The sequence below is a fragment of the Syzygium oleosum genome, unplaced genomic scaffold, assembly GCF_021117445.2.
Source record: "Syzygium oleosum isolate NSW1041296 unplaced genomic scaffold, Sole_v2.1 Sole_v2.01, whole genome shotgun sequence".
In the NCBI taxonomy this organism is placed as follows: Eukaryota; Viridiplantae; Streptophyta; class Magnoliopsida; order Myrtales; family Myrtaceae; genus Syzygium; species Syzygium oleosum.
Genome location: NW_026607485.1, coordinates 11,602,031 through 11,623,523, shown reverse-complemented (window position 1 = coordinate 11,623,523; position 21,493 = coordinate 11,602,031). Strand labels below are relative to the sequence as shown.

At 43.1% G+C, this 21,493-nt stretch overlaps 1 protein-coding gene and 1 long non-coding RNA gene across 3 annotated transcripts; one reads left to right on the top strand and one right to left on the bottom strand.

The window, feature by feature from the left end:
- Positions 1 to 29: 29 nt before the first annotated feature.
- On the top strand, positions 30 to 21,282 carry LOC115663322 (phosphoenolpyruvate carboxylase kinase 2-like). Of its 2 annotated transcripts, none has more exons than XM_056310594.1 (2): positions 30 to 891; positions 21,005 to 21,282. In XM_056310594.1, the coding sequence occupies exons 1-2, from the start codon at positions 66 to 68 to the stop codon at positions 21,058 to 21,060; spliced, it is 882 nt and encodes a 293-aa protein (XP_056166569.1). In that variant the 5' UTR covers positions 30 to 65; the 3' UTR covers positions 21,061 to 21,282. The 2 variants fall into 2 exon arrangements, with proteins under 2 accessions (XP_056166569.1, XP_056166560.1); XM_056310585.1 differs by lacking the exon at positions 21,005 to 21,282 and adding an exon at positions 1,306 to 1,663 and having other exon boundaries at positions 33 to 891.
- On the bottom strand, positions 10,152 to 11,671 carry LOC130137939 (uncharacterized). The gene is made up of 2 exons (XR_008816377.1): positions 11,477 to 11,671; positions 10,152 to 10,447 (listed from the first exon to the last, which is right to left on the bottom strand). It is a non-coding gene; the product is annotated as an uncharacterized LOC130137939 (long non-coding RNA).
- Positions 21,283 to 21,493: the final 211 nt, after the last annotated feature.

The following is a 21,493-nucleotide window of genomic DNA, read 5'->3' as shown; positions in this document are numbered from 1 at the left end:
GAAACCCAACTAGATAAACTAAACCACCATCAAACCTCAAACTTGTCACATAGAGAGGGAGAGTAATGACCGAAGCGCTGAAGCGAGACTACCGAATCTGCGAGGAGATCGGGCGCGGCCGCTTCGGCGTCGTCTGCCGCTGTGAGCCCCTCCTCCGCCCCACCACCGCCGCCGCGCCGCCACCCCCGCCCTCCTTCCTCGCCGTCAAGTCCATCGACAAGTCCGCCGCCTCCGGCGACGACCTCGACTCCCACTGCCTCCTCATGGAGCCCAAGGTGCTGTCCCTCCTGTCCCCGCACCCGAACGTCCTCCGCATGCACAATGCCTACGAGGACTCCTCCCACCTCCACCTCGTCCTCGACCTCTGCGACTCCCCTGACCTCCACCGCGCCGTCGCCTCCACCGGTCCCCTCCCGGAGCCCGACGCCGCCCGGGTCCTCTCCCAGCTGATGCGCGCCGTCGCCCACTGCCACCGCCACGGCGTGGTCCACAGGGACATCAAGCCCGAGAACATACTCTTCGACTCCCGGGGCCGGCTGAGGCTAGCGGACTTCGGCTCCGCGGAGGTGATCGGCGGGGGAGAGCCGGCGGCGGAGGGGTTGAGGGGGGTGGTGGGGACGCCGTACTACGTGGCGCCAGAGGTGGTGGAGGGGAGGGAGTACGGGGAGAAGGTGGACGTGTGGAGCGCCGGGGTGGTGCTGTACGTGATGCTGGCGGGGTTCCCGCCGTTCTACGGCGAGAGCGCCTCCGAGATCTTCGGGGCGGTGCTGAGGGCGAACCTGAGGTTCCCGCCGCGGGTCTTCCGGTCGGTGTCGGCGACGGCGAAGGATCTGCTCAGGAAGATGCTGTGCAGGGATGTTTCCAGAAGATTCACTGCCGATCAAGTCCTCAGTGAGTTTCTTCTTTCCTTTTGGGTTTCTTCGAATCATTTAAGTTCTGTTGTTGCTGTAATTATTCATCAAGTGTTTGAATGAACTGAAAAATTCGATCTTGAAGCCGTATCATCAATTCTTAGATTCACCTTCAGCTTCAGTTAATTTTCCCGGTCCGTGTTATGGTGATCCTTTGAACCATCAATCCATTTGGGTGGTGTTCTTTTCCCAGAAAAAACTCAGAAAGAATTACTGCGTCAGAAAGAAACAAAGAACTCACAGATGAAAGATGAGCACTGTATCTGTGGGGACAATGTGTACTATGAAAATTGATCTGGACCCGTTGCAATCTGTCTTATCTTTAGCTCAAAATCGATGGATAGTAATTGTTTATGTTTTAACTGGATAAGTGATGGTCATGATGATGATGCAGGGCATCCATGGGTGACCAGCTTTGGAGGAGCAGAAGCGACCGATCTACAAATCTTAACCTGAACGGAACGAACAGCTTTTGGCTCGAGCATTAGTAAGAAGGCACGCGTCTACTATGTATAGTTTGTGAAGGGAGGGTGCTTGATGTGAATATAAATAGGCATGAAGGAGGGGAGGGGAAGTGACTGGGGGCTTCTCAAGAAGGTTCTTGTTGTGATGTAGATGGGATTTCCTGAAGGAAGTAAGCCACTGTTTACTCTGTTTCCTTTGAGGGGGATTGCGTTAGTAACTTTGTATCTTGTAAGAGGTTAGGCTCCATGGAAATTTCGCAGTTAAGGAAGACTTTGTCTGGTTTGATATACTCTGTTCTCTCTCTCTCTCTCTCTCTCTCTGATATGAGCGAGTATTATTTAGCAGATGCAGACAAATTTGGACTTGCTCAGATTCCTCCGTACCGTACCACTGTTCCGTAATTTATCGCTTTCCTATCTCAAATATATTGCGTACTTGCCAAGTGTCGAGTCTGCCTATTCTCTCTGAATCCATTGGTTGATTGGCACGTGTAATGGCGGCTCACTATTTAAATTTTGGTTTAGCATCACAAAAAACACAAATCGATAGACTTATGATAAATTTATCTATTATTAAATATCTAAAATTGGTACATTTATGAAAAATTTATTTTTTGATAGTTTAGTTAAATTTTACCGTTAAATTACTGAGTTAGATAACACGTGACAGTTGACGGATATATCAATTTAGGGTTTTATTCCTCAGTTTGTCACAGATTTATTAGTTTGTGATTTTTCGTAGTATTAACCTAATTTAACGGATGGTAAATTTATCACAAGTATCTGTTTGGGGTTGAAGTAAATTTGTCATAGGTGTACCAGTTTGAAAATTTTTATTATCAAAAAATTAATTTGAATTAAATTTATTTCAAATATACCATTTTTCGTGTTCTTTTAAGCCAATAGAAAATGAAGGTCCTTAAACATGAAACTGAGGTTGAAAAATTTGGATGTAGTTATTATCTTCTATACGTGAAATATTCTTTAACTTGATTGAAGCTCTCGAGTCAAATTCCCATCATTAACTGGGGCTTGCCTTGTCAGTATTGGGATGCGATGTGATTTGCATATTGATGGAAATTTCTCGAACTCAATCAACCATCAATTTGGCTGGTGAACTTTGCAATGGCATACTTTCTATTTCGTAGAAGAGCGGGACTGTGGATTTTGCACATGTAATGCTTGATTTGCAAAAATATTTTGAATTCATGGTTCCTTTTATTTCGCGGAAAATATTTCTCAATATTTGATTGCTTAGGAATATGAGTCAATAGAAAATATTTTTCTGGTCAATGGAAAATCTATACTTAAATTTAGGAAAATGATTGCCTATTTGAAAAAGTCGAAAAACATTTTCCAAAATATATCTAAGTATCAGCATTTGAATCCAAAACTCTACATTTGGACACGAGAACTCCAACGCTGATTTCTGAATCCCCGACAATCAGGACCAGGTCTCTGGCGCTCGCGCAAGGATCCATCGAGGTCGGGCCCGGGTCCCCAGTGTCCACGTCCGGGTCCATCTAGGCCGAGCCCAAAGCACTAGTGCTCATGCCCTCGTGCTCGATGACCCAACACCTGAGCTTGGGTGCATAAAGGCCGTGCTTGAGTCCCTGATGCTTAAGCTTCGGTCCTCGACACTAAGGCCCGGGTCCACGAAAGTTGTGCTCGGGTCCTTGGTGCTCAAGCTCGGGTCCTTAGTTAATAAATCGTTCGTTCTAATAAAAATATATGTTTTTTAAATTGAAGTTTTTATTTTTATTTTATTTTCTTTATTTTATTTTTGCTTCTTCCTTGGCTGATCGGTTGTCGGCCACGGCGACTAGGCACAAGCAAGGGACTAGCTTGCCTTAGGCCGGCGATGCTTAACCTCACTAGATTTTGGTGAGGTTGAGCTTGCCCAGCTGGCAAGATCGGAGGAGGCTCAAGCTTGTTGGCCTCGGGCAAGCTTGACCTAGCCGGAAGCTGGCGAGGTTGAGCCTCGCCGGCCTAGGGCGAGCTCATCCCACGCGTATGGCAGGTCGCGGCGATCTCCATGGCCGGCGATCGGTTGAGGAAGAAAGAAAAAGAAAAAGAAAGAAAAAGAAAAAAATAAAATAATTAAAAAATTCGATGGTAATTTTCTGCAAGGAAAATCATATCAAATATGAAATAGCAGAAAATATTTACTAGTTCATTTTCTGATTTTAGCCAAACATCTGAAAATATTGTTATTTTCCTGGAAAATGACTCTCTAGCAAGCATTTTCCAAAACCATTACATTTTCCACAAAAAAAAAGTCTAAAGTAGTATTGATTTTTTTAAGTGAACTTGAAACATATCATAAGTACGTAGGACGTGCAATAGGTAATGGTTTTAGAGTGAGGAATGATAATACTTGAAAAAATGTTAAAGGAGAAATACCCAACAGACTCATATGTGTATTTGTGAGGGGTTTTCTCGCAATTCATGTAACCAAGAAAAAAATATGAGAGACTTGACACTACAAAAAAACACCGGATTAGCGACGGAATTTGCGACGGAAAACGTGGAAAAATTCCGTCGCTAATCGTTCGTCGCAAAATTTTGCGACGGAAAATTCACAAGTTCGTCGCAAATTTGCGACGAAAAAGAATTCGTCGCAAAATTCGTCGCAAATATTCCATCGCAAATTTGCGACGAACTTTGTCCGTCGCAAATATCCGTCGCAAAATTCGTCGCAAAATTTGCGACGAACGTTTGTCCGTCGCAAAAATCCGTCGCAATTTCGTCGCAAAATTTGCGACGAGCGTTTGTCCGTCGCAAAATTCGTCACAAATTTTGCGACGAACATTTGTCCGTCGCAAAATTCGTCGCAAAATTTGCGACGAACGTTTGTCCGTCGCAAAATTCGTCGCAAAAAATCCGTCGCAATTCGTCGCAAATTTCGTCGCAAAATTTGCGACGAACGCTTGTCCGTCGCAAAATTCGTCGCAAAATTTTGCGACGAACGCTTGTCCGTCGCAAAATTCGTCGCAAAAATCCGTCGCAATTTCGTCGCAAAATTCGTCGCAAAATTTGCGACGGACGTTTGTCTGTTGCAAAATTCGTCGCAATTTCGTCGCAATTTTCGTGATAAAATTTGTCGCGAATTTCGTCGCAAATTAGTGATATACTTTAATGATAGCAAAATTCGGCTTAAAATATTCGTCGCTATTTTTATATCATTTCGGCCATAAATTCTTATCCATATCAATCAAAGGAAACAATGATATATAATTGAAACAGAAAAACGAACAAACCATAAATTCTGACAAACCAGCCACAATGACATATAATTGAAACAAATAACAGAAGGAAAGTTGTAGAGTCTTACATGATACTATTTGATATCCAATCTTACAATACAGTCAAAACATGAACTAAGAGACGGGACAACCATAGAAGACGCAAAAAAATCATACAGAAGAAGACGCGGCTTTGGTACGATGGCAGGACACCAAAAGTAGTCACTTTTGTCGAGACCTGAGGAAATGTCGATACATAAATCAGTCCAGAATATAAAAAAAGCGTTTATGCAAATTTGCGACGAATGAATGAAAATTCCGTCGCAAAATTTGCGACGGATTTGAGTATCCGTCGCAAATTTTGCGACGGAATTTTCATTCATTCGTCGCAAATTTGCGACAGAATCAGGTATCCATCGCAAATTTGCGACGGATACTACGTTCTGTCGCAAATTTGCGACGGAATTTTCATTTATTCGTCGCAAATTTGCGTCGGAAACTATTTCCGTCACAAAACGGCGTGGCCGTTCGGCCTCATCCAAAGGCCGGCGAGGTGTCGCCGGTCGTTAAACCGGTGATGCAGATACAAAAAAAAAAACAAACATAAACATATATTAAAAAAACGGAAATTACAATGCAACGACGAATAGTCACGAAGCTAGCTACGACACTTACCGGTACAAAAGCTTCACCAAGATTAATATGTGTGTGCGCGAATTTTGCTTATTTCAGACAAACGAAAGAGGGAGAAAAACGAGAGAGAGCAAGAGAGAGCGAGAGTGAGAGATAGGGTTGGAATATCACGGGCTGATAAACTACGAATTTGCGACGAACGAAGTTTTCGTCGCAAATTTGCGACGGACTTACAATGCCGTCGCAAATTTGCGACGGATTTTGCGACGGTTTTATTTTCCGTCGCAAATTTGCGACGAAAAATAAAACCGTCGCAAAATCCGTCGCAAATTTGCGACGGAAATAAACCATCGCAAATTGCGACGGAAAATATAATCCGTCGCAAATTCCGTCGCAAATTTGCGACGGAAAAACGTTCGTCGCAAATTTCCGTCGCAAATTTCGTGTTTTTTTGTAGTGTGAAGTTAGACATGGTTATTTTGCTCGTATTAGATTTAAGGTTGAAAATGGTGTTTGTGAAGTCGTGCAGCATGTTCCCAAGCATAATCATGCATTTATGCTGGGAAATCAAAAACACTTGATAAGATGTGGAAGAATGACCGCTTATACTTAGAAGGGTGTGTACAAGCATTCATGTAGATGCAACCACCATACATCATGCCATTAGGAATTATGAATAGATTTTGCCCGTTTACTAGTCAGGTATTTACATGAAACTCATCTTTGATCCCAGTGTTGTTTCATTTTTGTTACTACTCTAATGTTAATTGCTAATTGTTGCTCGTCTATAGATGTTGGAATTTTGAGATAATATCTATTCAGACACATTACTTAGTAAGCTATAGCTTTTTCCTAAATATATTATTTCCTTAGTATAGGGATCATCAAACTCTTTTCAACGTACTGTGGAGCCATTGACAATGCAGGGTTGCACCATAATTAGTCCGTTGCAAGGGACAGTTGCACTTGATGGTGCCATATTGGGGTTTTCATTGGTTAACATAGTTTCTGATAATCTGGAACCAAACTTGTAATTTGTTGCATTAGCATTATGTTTTTTGCATCATATTTTGCATATGCTGGACAACTTCATATGACTTTCGATATCAAATATAAAGTTAATATACGAAGATGCTGTTGTTGATATATTGTAAGAAATTTGCGGCAGCTTTAAAATATGTTCATTATAAAAAATATAACATACAACCCTTCATAACGCAGTTATAATACAACTCGACTACAATTCAATTATAGTTATATCAAACGGTTTTAAGTGAGGTAAAAGATTATAATCAAGTATCTAAATAAGCATGTCCGATCAGCATTTAATAATGCACCTTCGACCACATTGTCCATCTTATTTCACGAGAAAGTTTTCAAGTTTTCTGGAACAATAAATTCCCCCCTCTTGATTGTCGTGCCTAGCCCATTTCACCAAACAAGTTAGAGACATTTGATTTCTTGTATTCATTTTCGATGGAGCAGTTAGTCAAGCATTTAATAGAGACGTGTGCTCAAGACTAGTGTCACGGGTCGACAGTTACTTGGCCACGGAATAACTCATGCGGCGCTTGGTGAGTCGATAAGACCCCAGGCCAGCCTTCCTTCTATAGTTGTTCTTAAAAATAGCACGACGGATCGCATCATCGTATTAGATTGTACCACGCCCAGCTTAGTTCGGGCATTCAGTTCCTCGAGCAAGACACACATAATACTTTATGCACAACAACTGGCGGCATTAGCTCCCGACGAGTTTGTACACGGGAGGCCAACCCTTAGTACAAAATACCCTGACATCACTCCCACGAACCAGTTATATCATCCCCTCCGTACACTCACTCTTCACCCCGACGGCATCAAGCTCCACTTACAAGAGTACGAGAGTATGAGAGAATCATGGTCCGTGACATAAGCATCTCACATGTTGCAGTTAGTTGTGCTATCTCCTCATGCATGACGTGCACAGTATCTCATATGTCATCCTCGAGAATACCCATATGATCGTTCATAGCAGGATGCGATCCCTCAATGAACCGATCCACTGATCGAGTGCTGTGAACGATGCCCCTAGGCCATCTAGGGTATTCACCTTAGTCTCCAAAATCCCCAATTGGTTTCTAATCTTCGGTCATTCGAGTGTCGACCATGATTAGAAAGTCTGGTCCATTGGTCTAGTTCCACAGCGCGTGATGTTGCGATCCTCAGTCAAGAGCCACACACCAACGGGCTCAAGCGCGCAATGCTTGAATGCAAAGCCGCACACACAGTTCTGCAGGATTATTTGTATGGAAGCAATGCGGGTTGTGCGAAAAATATTCTGGTAGTTGTATTAATCAAGATTTAAGCAATGTACATAAAGTGAAGTGTCGGAAGAGGAGAGCTTTTTGTGTATCTAAAGCCCTGTATAGATTTTTACAGACATTCCCTAATACATTCTAGTACGAGTAGGCATTACATGCGCTTGAAATTATACCATCTAGAAATTATGAAAAATAGGAAAATTCCTACAATATGTTGACGTGCGCTTGGTCCAATATGTTGACATGCGCTTGACGCATTTCCTCCCTCTCTCTCTCTCCTGTGAGTTTCCTGCTAGAGTTTGTGCATGCGATTTTGTATTCCCTCTATGCTCTTTCTGATGAAGCTATCAATTCCCCGATTTGATATATCTTGTCAGGTAGGAAATTCGTAAACGATTCTAAATTTATCTTTTTATCACGACGATCAGAATCAGATTCCAAATCATGCTAGTCGTGCCATAGATATTACTATTTGCAGATTCAAAGCCTCTAGGTTCTCTCCTCCAATGGCCCGTGCATTACGCTGGAATATTAATTTCTACTAATTACAGATTTTTTCTTTTGCTTTGCTTTGCCCGAAGACTTTTAATTTAGGTTAATCTGAAAAACCTAATTCTATAAGATTATATTAGATACAATTAGACTCGATCTGAATACATATGTGAGGAGACTGTGTTACTCAATATATTTTTTTTAATGATAGTGGAACAATTTTTCTTAAATGGTTCGAGAAAATTCATGTATGAAGATTGTTAATCTATATATCGAAAAATACATGTGTTCGACTTTATAGACCTCACAAAGATGCCTCGAAGGTACTGTCGTCACAAGAGAAGAAGCAATCCTAGGATCCTCTTCCTGTCCGTGGTAGACTTCACAAGATTGTGATCCTGTCAATTTCTTTATATCTCGAATATTTTCGAATAGTTTTACTTCCTATAGAAATCACACTGGCTTCGTCTGGTCTTTGTTAGTGGGGTCATTGTCACATCTCGTTGGCAGTTCACATTGACAAAGTCATCCTTACTCACATTTTCTTACGCTAATTTAGCATTACCTGCTTCATAATTCAAACGAAAAATTATCTGATCGGTCCTAAATCTATTGTAAGAATGTCAATTCGGTCTTAATCTTTTCAATTTTGCCAATTTAGTTGTAAAAATTTTGTATGACATTCCAATGTAATCTTTCCGGCCAACTTTTGCCTAATATTGCTGCCGGCAGCTTGTCTAGTGATAGCTTAATTTTGGACAGTGTGGACAATATACTGATTGGTGTAGAGACATAGTTGAAACATGTACAAGTATTATGACGTGGAACTGTTGTGGAATTAACATTTGTTCCATTTAATTTCAGCCACAAATTCCTTTTTGACCTAAAAATTGAGCATATATTCTGATTGCTTTTGGATTATCGTATAGGCTATATAGTGACTTGTACATCCATGCAAAACATTGCGTACTGTATTTAGTGCGAATGATGTCATAGACCGAACTGCATATTAGTAGATCGAAGTCACGGACCGATGTCAAATTTTATAGATCAAGGGACAAAATCTAACATAAATTCCTCGTCTTCTGTTTGTTGCTCTCGGTAGCTACGCATCGGAATAATGCTGATTGTGCTCTAACATCCTTAAACTAACAACTAATAGCACAAGAATTTGCTCGTTCCACGAGAAAACAGGCACCACCACAGTTGGTCGTTCCATCAAAAGAACAATTCGCAACATCTAATGAAGACAGCCGGCCCAAGATGCTATCCGAAACTTCAAACGAGTTTGAGAACTATGCTCCTTTCATTGTCCATTTCAAGCTGTTAATTCCACTGTCAAGAATACCTGATGCATGACGGAGCCTGCACAGACCAATGTTAGTGTCTTCATATCAGGCGCTCTTGTTTTGAAGTGATCACAGTCGTCGATATCGCTCGGCTGTCTAGGTAGCTTGGAATTTAGTTTCTCGTTCTCTAACTGAGTACGGATGGATGCCTTCGGCATTCAAGGATGAGCGCATGGATTGAAGAAATAAGTTACTCAGGACTTCCCAATGGTGCTTGCAACGACGGCCGTTTCACCTTATACTTGGAATTCAGCTTCTCGTTTCTGATAATATCACACCACGTTCACACCCTCCAGCCTTTCGTCCTAACATTTTTTCTCGGTTTGATCGGCGCCCGAGCTCACGTCTATCCAACCACAGGCCTCAACACCCCATGGACAGCAAGTTTTGACGATTATGTTGGGTTCTCTCGCCTGATCCCCATTCTTCTTCGGAGCCATAATGGCTCGGCATTTGCCTGTGGCTTCTATTCCCAAGGCTATGAAAATAGTTACTCTTTCGTCGTTTCCATCGTTCACACTGACCCGCATTCTATTGTCGCCAGCAGCGTGACTCCTGCGGTGGTGTGGTCTGCTAATTGGGACCGTCGTGTTGAAGCCCAGGCCACCGTGGAACTCACAGAAGGGGGAGATTTGGTATTGAGAGATGCCGATGGCTCCGTCGTGTGGTCAACCCAAACTTATAGTAAGTCTGTTGCTGGCATCGACTTGACAGACACCGGAAACCTTGTGCTGTTCGATGAGTGTTGAAGATACCGTTGCCGATGCTGATTGATCTTAATTGATCTTGAATGGTGTATTGGTGGAAAATTAGAATATTGCATATCAGGCAATCTTAGGGAATCTTTTATTCTCTATTTTGTATATTTTCTTTCCCTAATCATCTAGACTTCTTGTACTATAAATAGGGCTGTAATTACACTTTGTTTGATATGAAAAGCAATACACAATTCCAATCTTCAATCGCTTTCCATCCTCTAAACTTCTGACATGGTATCAGAGCCTTCCTACATAACCTAGCTTCTGCACAGCATCACTTCCGCACACCAACATCCTGCATTTCCAAAGGGAGATATCATGCCGAGAAACCAAGACTCTGAAGCATCTTTCAACAATCAAAGAATAGAGGATACTTCCACAGAGCATCAACCAGATTCAACAACAGAAGAACAAGACCACACACGACCCAATGAGGGACTGTCGGGTCCAGTACAGCCCATTTCGGGGCCCATTCAAACTAACCCTGGACATTTTTTTTCTGGTCCATATGTTCAATGGGTTCCTGTGCAGGTTCAACCCATTCAGGGCCAAACGAACCAGAGAAGCTCAGCCCAAAATCTCAGCCCCATGGAGCCTGGTGAAAACAACGGGCCAGGAGGAGGCCCACCACTCGTCACCGAGCCCATTTCAGGGTATGGATCGGGTTGGTCTTTTTCGGGCCACAATGGATCGGGTTCGTCGGGTTTCGGAGGAAATCCCTACCCGACCTACGGACCCGGTTTTCTTCCGTTTCGGGGTGTCGCCGGCGGACGGCCAGAACCCGGCGATCCCCTGTATACGTCCGCCGCCGACGGACCCGAACTCCGCCTCGTCACCCAGCAGCTCTCGGGACCAGAGAACTATTATGTGTGGTCCCGCGAGCTCCGGCGAGCGTTAATTACCAAAGACAAAGAAGGCTTTATTGACGGCACCATCCCAATCCCGACCGACGATCGACTTGCACGACAATGGAGGAAATGCAATCAACTCGTGCGGACCTGGATAGGGAACTGCCTCACGCCGGAGGTCGCCGCCGGACTTCCTCCAACTGAAGATGCGAAGAAAATATGGGAAAATTTGCGAGAAATGTACGGGAAACTTGACAGGGCTAAAATTTTCTCACTAACTCAAGCCCTATCAGACCTCAAACAAGGAAATTTGTCGATTTCTGTCGTTTTCAACCGGTTGTCCGCACTGTGGAACGAACTCGAAATGGCCGAGGAAAAATTGGAAGGACCCGAGACCACATTGGCTCAATATCGAGCCATGAAAGAACGGGAAAAGGTAACACGCTTTTTGCTTATTCTAAATGAATCATACTTACCGTTTCGGAGCCAGATCTTGGCCATGGAACCCGTCCCCACGCTCGGCCGCATCTATCAACTTGCGGTTCAGGAGGAATCCCAGCGTTTGGCTTCATCGGAGTATATGAAGGTGGGGGACCGCGTCGTCCTTGCGGCCAAGGCCTCGCCGGAGCAGCGGCTTGTGGCATTGAGGTCCGGCCATGGAAGAAACTCACCCACGGCACTAGGGTTCCTCGGGGAAGAAGATGAAGTATCTTCATTTGGAACGAGCAGCCACGATTTAATCACCCGATCGGACGGCCCAGGGAGTGTGGCGAGATCAGACGGTTCATCACTGATCCTCGCGGCACCCAGATCAGACGGCAAGCATCACGCTACATCAGCACCCGCCTGGAAAGGATTTAATAGTCCAAATTCTGCCACATCATCAAAGGCTCAATCCAACAAAGGCAAAGGTAAATTTTGCGATTATTGCAAACGTCCTTATCATACTAAGGAAAATTGTTGGAAATTGCATGGAAAGCCGGCAGAAAAAAGGGAACGAGATGTCTCCATAGCGGCAAATGCCAAGGCCAACCAGCCCATCAATAATGATCAGTTTCAACAAATTATGAGGGCTTTAAATCAGATGGGAATACAGGACAAAAAGCCTAGCTATGCAGGTATTTCCTATTGTTTGATGAGTGCTATTTCGAATAAAGCATGGATTATTGATTCAGGTGCTAGTGACCATATAGTCTGCGATGAACGTTTCTTTTCCAAAATTACCAAGTCCTCCCCTCATACCTCCGTACGTCTTCCGAATGGAAGTGACACTTCCGTTGCTAAAATTTGGAAATGTTCAGCTAAATTCTTTCATCACACTCAAAGACGTTCTATTCATTCCAGACTTTCATTTTAATCTCATTTCCGTGTCCAAACTTTGCAAAGACAACTCATGTCGGGTTTTCTTTAACTCTGATGTCTGTCTCTTTCAGGCCCTTTTGACTGGGACACTGATGGGCTTGGGTAAAAATCACGAGGGACTCTATTTTTGGGCCACATTCCCCAAGGATTTTGATGTTGCACTTTTTCCTTCAAATAAAAGCATCTTATGTAATGCCCATAATAATAGAAATGTTCCTTTATTTCATCAGCGTCTAGGCCACAGTGCCTCCTTTCCTCATCCCAAATGCCCTATATGTCCATTAGCCAAACAATCACGAATTCCTTTTCCAAAAAGCACATCACGTGCCAATCAAGCTTTCTCTCTTTTACACATGGATATATGGGGACCATATCACACTCCACATCGTGATGGGTCGCGTTATTTTCTCACAATTGTGGATGATCATACACGAGCAACTTGGGTATTTCTCATGCAATCCAAGGCCCAAGTACTTTCTCATCTCAAGAATTTTTTCATCTTAATTAAAAATCAGTTTCACAAATCCGTACAACGGATTCGCACTGATAATGCTCGTGAATTCTTTAATCATGAATGCTCTTCATTATTTCTCTCCAATGGGATTCTTCATGAAAGTTCTTGTGTCTACACTCCCCAACAAAACGGGATTGTCGAAAGAAAACACCGTCATCTCTTAGAAGTTGCTCGAGCCCTTAAATACCAAGCTTCAATTCCGGAAATGTTCGGGAGATTGTGTGGTCACAAGACCTACTTAATCAATCGGATGCCATCTCGTATTCTCAATGGAAGGACTCCTTTCGAGTTATTATTTGGCAAACGTCCGGACATTCGTCACCTCCGTGTTTTCGGATGTTTATGCTATGTATCTACGATTGGCCCTCGGGACAAATTGGGTCCTCGTACCCTTCAGTGTGTATTTATGGGATATCCAACTCTTCAAAAGGGATATTTAGTCCTTGATCCTTCCACTGGACGATTCTTTGTCAGTAGAGACGTAATTTTTCATGAGGATACTTTCCCATTCCAGGATAAGTTATCTTCACATCGGGAAGAAGATCTGGCTACTTCTCATCATTTATTCTTAAGTGAAGATGATCCCCCACAAGCACAATTGATTATGCTCCCACAGGTGACACTTTCCTTAGCATCCCCTGATGTTGATGCAAGTCTCGCACCAGATATGGATAATGGGGCATCCAACAATTCACCACCAGCAATGTCTAAGACTTCTGTTCTCCCGGAATCGTCGAATAATGTCTCTACTGAATCACAAGATGATATTTCATTTGCACCAGTGAATCCTCGTCGTTCAGGCCGCACAATCCGACCACCTACATGGACAGCGGATTATATTTGCTCCTCCTTGGGTAAATCTGGTACTCAATACCCTGTTACTTCCTATGTTAGTTTTGCTCACCTTTCACCCGAACATATGTGCTGCATTAGCAAAATTTCTGAGCATCAGGAACCCTCCTCCTATGACGAGGCTACCAAAGATCCTCGTTGGCGACAGGCAATGGCAGATGAATTAGGAGCTCTAATGGAAAACAAGACTTGGGATTTCGTTCCTCTACCACCTCATCGAAAACCCATAGGCTGTAAATGGGTATACAAAATCAAGTACAAAGCAGACGGATCCATAGAACGTTATAAAGCCAGATTAGTCGCGAAGGGATTCACACAACGAGGAGGATTCGACTATACGGAAACTTTTTCACCGGTGGCAAAAGAAGTCACCGTTCGGTCTTTCCTTTCTATTGCGGCTCTTCGTGATTGGCCTCTCCATCAGATGGACGTCCACAATGCCTTTCTCCATGGGGATCTAGAAGAGGAAATTTACATGGACCTCCCGCCGGGATTACGCAGACAGGGGGAGAATAGTGTATGTCGTCTTCGTAAATCCCTCTACGGGCTCAAACAGGCCTCTCGTCAGTGGTATGCCAAATTCACTAATGCACTTACAAATGCAAAGTTCCAACAATCCAGGCACAACTATGCATTATTCACATGGAAACAAGGTACATCGTCAATCTACTTACTTATATATGTTGATGATATACTGATTATGGGGAATGATGCATCTGCCATTGAGAAATTCAAGAAGTACCTGCACTCTACCTTTCACATTAAGGATTTGGGATCCCCCAAATATTTCCTCGGGATAGAAATTGCACGATCGAATAAGGGCATCTGTCTCAGCCAACGCAAATTTGTCTTGGAGATCATTTCGGAAGCAGGATTGTCGGGATCTAAGCCAGCTGCTATTCCAATCGAACAGAATATCAAATTGACGACAGCTGAGTATGATAAAGGATTATCACCCATGAACAAGGATCTTTTGCTTAAAGATCCATCTGCTTATCAAAGACTCGTCGGGAAACTCATTTATTTGACCATGACCAGACCCGACATTTGCTATGCGGTACAGATTCTCAGCCAGTTCATGCATGCCCCAAAACAGTCTCACATGAATGCTGCATTGAAAGTTATAAAGTACTTGAAAGGATGTCCGGGATTAGGGATATTATTATCTCGGGACAACAACATGGAAATGACAGCGTATTGTGACACAGACTATGCTACTTGTCCCATGAGTAGGAAATCTATTACGGGTTTCTGTATAAAGTTGGGAGACTCATTACTTTCATGGAAAACGAAGAAACAATCAACTGTTTCTTTATCATCTGCCGAAGCAGAATATCGAGCAATGGCAAAGACTAGTTGCGAGATAGTCTGGATAAGAGGTCTACTCCAAGATCTCGGTATATGGGTAAAAGAACCAACTGTCTTATTCTGCGACAATGATGCTGCTCTCAAACTTGCAATGAACCCAGTCTTTCATGAAAGGACAAAGCACATAGAGGTTGATTGTCATTTCATCAGGGATAAGATTCAGAATGGGGTGATCAAAACAAAAGGAATAAGAACAACAGAACAGCCCGCAGACATTTTCACAAAGGCTTTATGTCACAGGCAACATTCATATCTACTAAGCAAGCTGGGCGTTCTTGATGTGTATAGACCGCCAAGCTTGAGGGGGAGTGTTGAAGATACCGTTGCCGATGCTGATTGATCTTAATTGATCTTGAATGGTGTATTGGTGGAAAATTAGAATATTGCATATCAGGCAATCTTAGGGAATCTTTTATTCTCTATTTTGTATATTTTCTTTCCCTAATCATCTAGACTTCTTGTACTATAAATAGGGCTGTAATTACACTTTGTTTGATATGAAAAGCAATACACAATTCCAATCTTCAATCGCTTTCCATCCTCTAAACTTCTGACAATGAGCACAAAAATGCGGTGTGGCAGTCCTTTGATTACCCTACGGACACGCTACTCCCAGGACAAAAATTGAGGGTGCGGCAGAAATTGAGCCCTAGTGATTCCGTGACAAACACGAGCGAAGATCGTTTACTTTCGTTTTCTCTGGGTTCTGATGGTTTATTTGCTCAGATGGAGACTAACCCACCGCAGGTTTATTATAATTTGGGCATAAATTTTCCAAACACAAGCGACGACTCTAATTATGTTGAATTCACCCAAGGACATTTTGCATTGTTTGTGTGAATTTCGCGAGAAACAGTTCTTTGTTTTCCGATTTTGATTCGTCTGCTGCTCTGCAGTACTTGAAGTTTGAATCTGATGGACATCTGAGGGTGTATCAGCAGCATCGAAGTGAGTGGATCGTGGCACATGATATTCTAACAAGTTCCATTGGGGATTGCGGTTATCCCATGGTTTGTGGTAATTATGGAATTTGTACTGGACATGGGACGTGCAGTTGTGCGGATCCTTGCTTCAAGCAGAGAGTTGATGCAGATCCTAGAGCCGGATGCTCCGAAACAGTACCTTTGTCTTGTGAAGCTTCGCAATCTCAAAGCTTTATGGAGTTCTTTGGGATTGTTTACTTCACCGGCAGGGAAGACACCCAAGATATTCGAAATGCAGATCAGGAGAGTTGCATGAAGGCTTGTGCGAACAACTGTTCATGCCGAGCGGCTTATTATCATATAGAAATATTTGGCCAAAACAATTCAGGTCCATGCTACTTAGTGTCTCAGGTATTTTCGATTACAAACTTGGTAGGTTCGTCTCAACGATTGATGATTTCCATTAAGGTGCAGAATCCCCCGAGTGGAATTCAGATTCCTCACATTCCTAGTGAACCTCCTGTTTCTCTCAATATAAATGAACCTCTTGTCCCTTCCAATATAAACGAACCTCCTGTTTCTCCAAACTGTAAAATGGCAAATGCCGTTCCGATACTAAAAATCACTTCTAGTCTCGGATCACTCTTAGCCTTCATCTTTCTTGTTGTTGTTGTCATAAAATACCGATTTAGAAACAAAGGCATCGACCCCGTCGAAGAGGACTATCTTGATCAGATACCTGGAGCAACTAAGAGATTCACCTATAATGATCTAAAAGCAATTACTGAGGATTTCAACAGGAGGCTTGGTGAGGGTGGATTTAGCGTTGTTTATCAAGGTACTCTAGCTAACGGCACAATAGTCGCCGTGAAGCACCTCAATGGTTTGTGCTAATCTAAGAAATCTTTTCTTGCTGAGGTTGAGAGCGTTGGCAATATCCATCATGTGAACTTGGTACAACTCGTTGGATTTTGTGCCGAGAACTTTCGCAGATTGCTTGTCTATGAATACATGTCCAAGGGGTCCTTAGATAAATGGATCTTTCATAAATTAGACAAGTCGTTCGTGCTTGATTGGCAACGGAGGAGGAAAATCATTTGTGACATGGCCAGGGGCCTATGTTATCTCCATGAAGAATGTAGTTGGAAGATAGTCCACATGGATATTAAACCCCATAATATTCTCTTGGACGAAAATTTTAATGCTAAGATTGTAGATTTTGGCTTGTCTAAGCTAGTTGATAGGGACCAAAGCCAAATTGTGACCACAATGAGGGGAACTCCGGGTTATTTGGCCCCAGAATGGCTACACGCAGCAATTACTGAGAAAGTGGACGTCTATAGCTTCGGTGTGGTAATTCTGGAGATAGTTTGTGGAAGAAACGTTTTCGACGAATCTCAGAATGAGGAAAACATGTACCTATTAGGAGTTTTTAAGAGAAAGAGGAAAGAAGGACGGCTATTGGATATGATTGATAAGAATAGTGAGGATATGCAACTGAATGGACCTCACGTGGTCGACATGATGATGCTCGCTGCATGGTGCTTGCAAGCTGATTTCAAATAAAGACCTTCCATGTCGACGGTCATCAAAGTCCTGGAAAGAGTACTGATCGAAGTCCCGAATGACTTGGATTATAATTTCTCATATCCCACCTTGACAAATGCAAGTGTAAGAATTGGACAAGAGGATGTTGAATTCGGCGCTATCATTTCTGTGGTACCCTCGTTTTTATCTGGTCCACGGTGATTCATTTCGACCATGTCACGTACTTTTTCTCTGCTAGAAAGCTGGTGCGGAGTTTACTAAGCTTTTACATACCATGATTTTGTCTGTATGCCTAATTGTCGATGAACTGGATCATACGATTGCCGTTTCCGGCTATAAAATTTATATCCCCTTTGTTATTGCTCTGGATATTTAAAATGCATATGTATACGTAGATGAACTAGGTACCAGCTGAACTGCACGTCCAAGACAATCAAATTTGTTTGACTTGAACCCTGTATTAATGACAACTGAGCACATATGGTTTCTAATATTTTTTATTTGTATTGTAGAAATTATGATACTGCCATCTGAAACTTGAGAAAGGAATAGATATTTGGAGGCTTACCATTCCATTGGATAAAAAGTACATGAATGACGTGATCCTACCATATTCGATTTCTGAAATGTCTACTGCACACATGTATTTAACTTTCACATATCATATCTGAAACTTTTTATCATCTATTATCTTGTAATCTTTGATCTGAGCTTATGATAGGATCTATTCAAATGCCCCTAACGAATCAAAGTAGGCAAACATCAATGCCTGTGAACAAATTCTAAATCTTCGTTGGCCAATTCCAAACACGCTCGGCCCGGTTTCACTGTTCTTAGAACGGATTTTGGGAGGTTGTCATGACATCCTGAAGCGCTCTGCTCTTTTGTCTCTGACTTTAGAATTAGATGCTATGGACAAATACCCTTTTTGCCTCCTTATGCAACACACAAAAAGACACTTGGTCGGCTAGTAACATTTCGTCAGCTCGTTGGGTCTTGGCAGTGAGATGAGAAAGTCTTACGTGCACCGGTGCACGTGAGCCAGCTTCATCTCCATCATTAAATCATGTATCGTTCCACGTGGGACCACACATTTCAATGATTAAGGCTCCGTTCGTTTGGCGGAAAATATTCTCCCGAAAAATATTTTCCGGGTTTTCCGGTGTTCGGGGGGCGGAAAACGTTTTCCGTGGGAAAATATTTTCCTTCCCCCCTCACAAAATAGCCTAAGTCTACGGAAAATGACTTCCGCTTCTTCAAAAGCGGAAATCATTTTCCGGAGCTTCTTCTTCTTCTTCACTAAGGTCGCCGACCGCCGCCGGTCGCCACCCGCCGCTGTCGGACGCCGGACGTTGGCCGTCGGTCGCCTTCCGCCCGCCGCCGCCGATGTCGCCGGCCGCCGCCGCCACCGATCGCCGCCGGACGTTAGCCGTCGTTCGCCAGCCGCCGCCGCCGGGCGTTAGCCGTCGGTCGCCGGCCGCCGCCCGATCGCCGCCGCCCGGCCGCTGCCAGCCGCCGCCGCGGCCCGCTTGCCGCGCCCGGCCGCCCGGCCGCTTCGAGCCTTCGCCGGCCGGCCGGACGCCGCGACGCCCGGCCGCCCGGAGCGCCGGACGCCCAGGACGCCCGGCCGCCGGGCCTTCGGACGCCGGCGCCCGGGCCGACGCCGGACGCCGGGCGCGGACGCCGGGCGCCGGCCGCCCGGGCGCCCGACGCCGGCCGCCGGACGCCGGACGCCGGCCGCCGGCCGCCGGACGCCGGACGCCGGCCGCCGGCGAAAAAATATTTTCCGAAACTTTTTCATATTGGTCGCCGAACACCGGAAAATTATGTTCCGGGAAAACATTTTCCAGGAAAATGACTTCCGGAAAAATATTTTCCAAAAGGAGAATATTTTCCGCCAAACGAACGGAGCGAGGATGAAGTGGACTCACATGCTCGGTTCATACAAGAAATTTTTGTCTTCATGCTTGACTTTTTTGTTAGATTGTACTTTTGCATCTTTGGTATTTAGTGGCTCATCACGTTTAAGGAGTGAAATTCAAATTACTCTGCAACACAGACGGTCAAAAGTAATCTGTCTACTGAAATTAAAGTATGAATGGGTACATAAGTGGATAGTTTTTAAGTCGTGTTAGTTCTGTTCTTGTTTTGTTCGGTCATCAAATCTGTTGAACAAACCGTAAATTGGATCTAGGAGCAGCATCGTTTTTACATTCACGTTGAGCTTCAGTCAATTTGCCTGTGTTAGTGGCTTCGAGATATCTAGAACCATAATCCCATTTAGGTTTTGTTTATTTTGTGAAAAATGAAACATTTGGAAAATATTTTCCTAAAAATGATTGTTTATATAATTTGAAATAATATATCAATGGAAAATGTTTTCTTTATTGGCAACAATTTATATCTAAACATTTTCGTGGATGATATGAAAATATTTTTTGTTCATTTATTTTTGTAAGCGATATAAGTAATTATTTCTAGAAAAATGCTTTTCAAGTCATTCATTTTTCACGAAAGATTTGGAAGCTGAATTATTTAAAAAATATTTTCCTAAAAATGATTGCTTGTATCGCTTACAAAAATGAATGAATGAATGAAAAATATTTTTCTCGTCCACGAAAATGTTTAGTCATGAATTGTTGTCGATAATGATAATATTTTTCATGGACTAATTATTTCAATTGATACGAGCTATCATTCTAAAAAATAATATTTTCCAAATCATTCATTTTCTGTGAAATAAACGGAGTCTTCTGTGTTCGTTTGCGGAAAAATATTTTTCCGGAAAATATTTTCCGCGTTTTCCGATGTTCGGGGGCAGAAAATATTTTCCATGGGAAAATATTTTCCTTCCCCACCCCCAAATCCTTCATTGTTTTGAGGAAAATGATTTCATTTTTTCACATAGAAAAAATCATTTTCCCCCAAATTGAAGGCAAAATTGCCCATGGGAAGGAAAATATTTTCCGTGGGAGAAGAAGTTGATCGCCGGTCACCACCGTTGGCCGGCCGCCGGCCGCCGCCGCCGCCGTCGCCGCCGCCGCCGCCACCGGTCGCCGGTGAAAAATATTTTCCTAAACTTTTTCATATTGGTCGCCGAACACCGGAAAATTATGTTCCGGGAAAACATTTTCCAGGAAAATGACTTTCGGGAAAATATTTTCCAAAAGGAGAATATTTTCCGCCAAATGAACGGAGCCTAGATTGCCCTTTTTTTCCCTCTAAAAAAAGTCAGACAGAATTGAGACAGGCCTCCAGTTTGCTGCTTCGAAAAGAAAAAAAGAACTCACTCATGAAAGATAAGCACTGTATCTGTGTGGGACAATGCGTACTATAAAAATTGATTTGGACCATTGCAATCTGTCTTATCATTAGCTCAAAATCGATGGATTGTAATTGTTTATGTTTTAACTAGATAAGTGATGATGATGATGCAGGGCATCCATGGGTGACCAGCTTTGGCGGAGCAGAAGCGACTGATCTGCAAATCTGAACCTGAATGAATGGACAGCTTTTCGTTGTTTTGCTTTTCGCTTGAGCATTAGTAAAAGGCAGGCGTGCTACTGTGTATAGTTTGTGAAGGGAGTGTGGTTGATGTGAATACAAAATAGCCATGAAGGAGGGGAAGTGACTGGGGCCTTCTCAGGAAGGTTTTTGTTGTGATGTAGATGGGATTTCCTGAAGGAAGGAAGCCGCTGTTTCCTCTGTTTCCTTTGAGGGGGATTGCGTTTGTATGGCGTAAAAGGGTATATGCTATGGAAATTACCACACACATAATCGACAGCAGCTCACGACGCGGTTTTAATACAGCACGACTAGAGTTCAGCCAGAGTTATACCAAATGGTCGCAAGTGATGTAACGGATTATAATCAAGTATCTAAATAAGTCAAGATTGAAATTTTATATTATTTTTTTATCTATAATA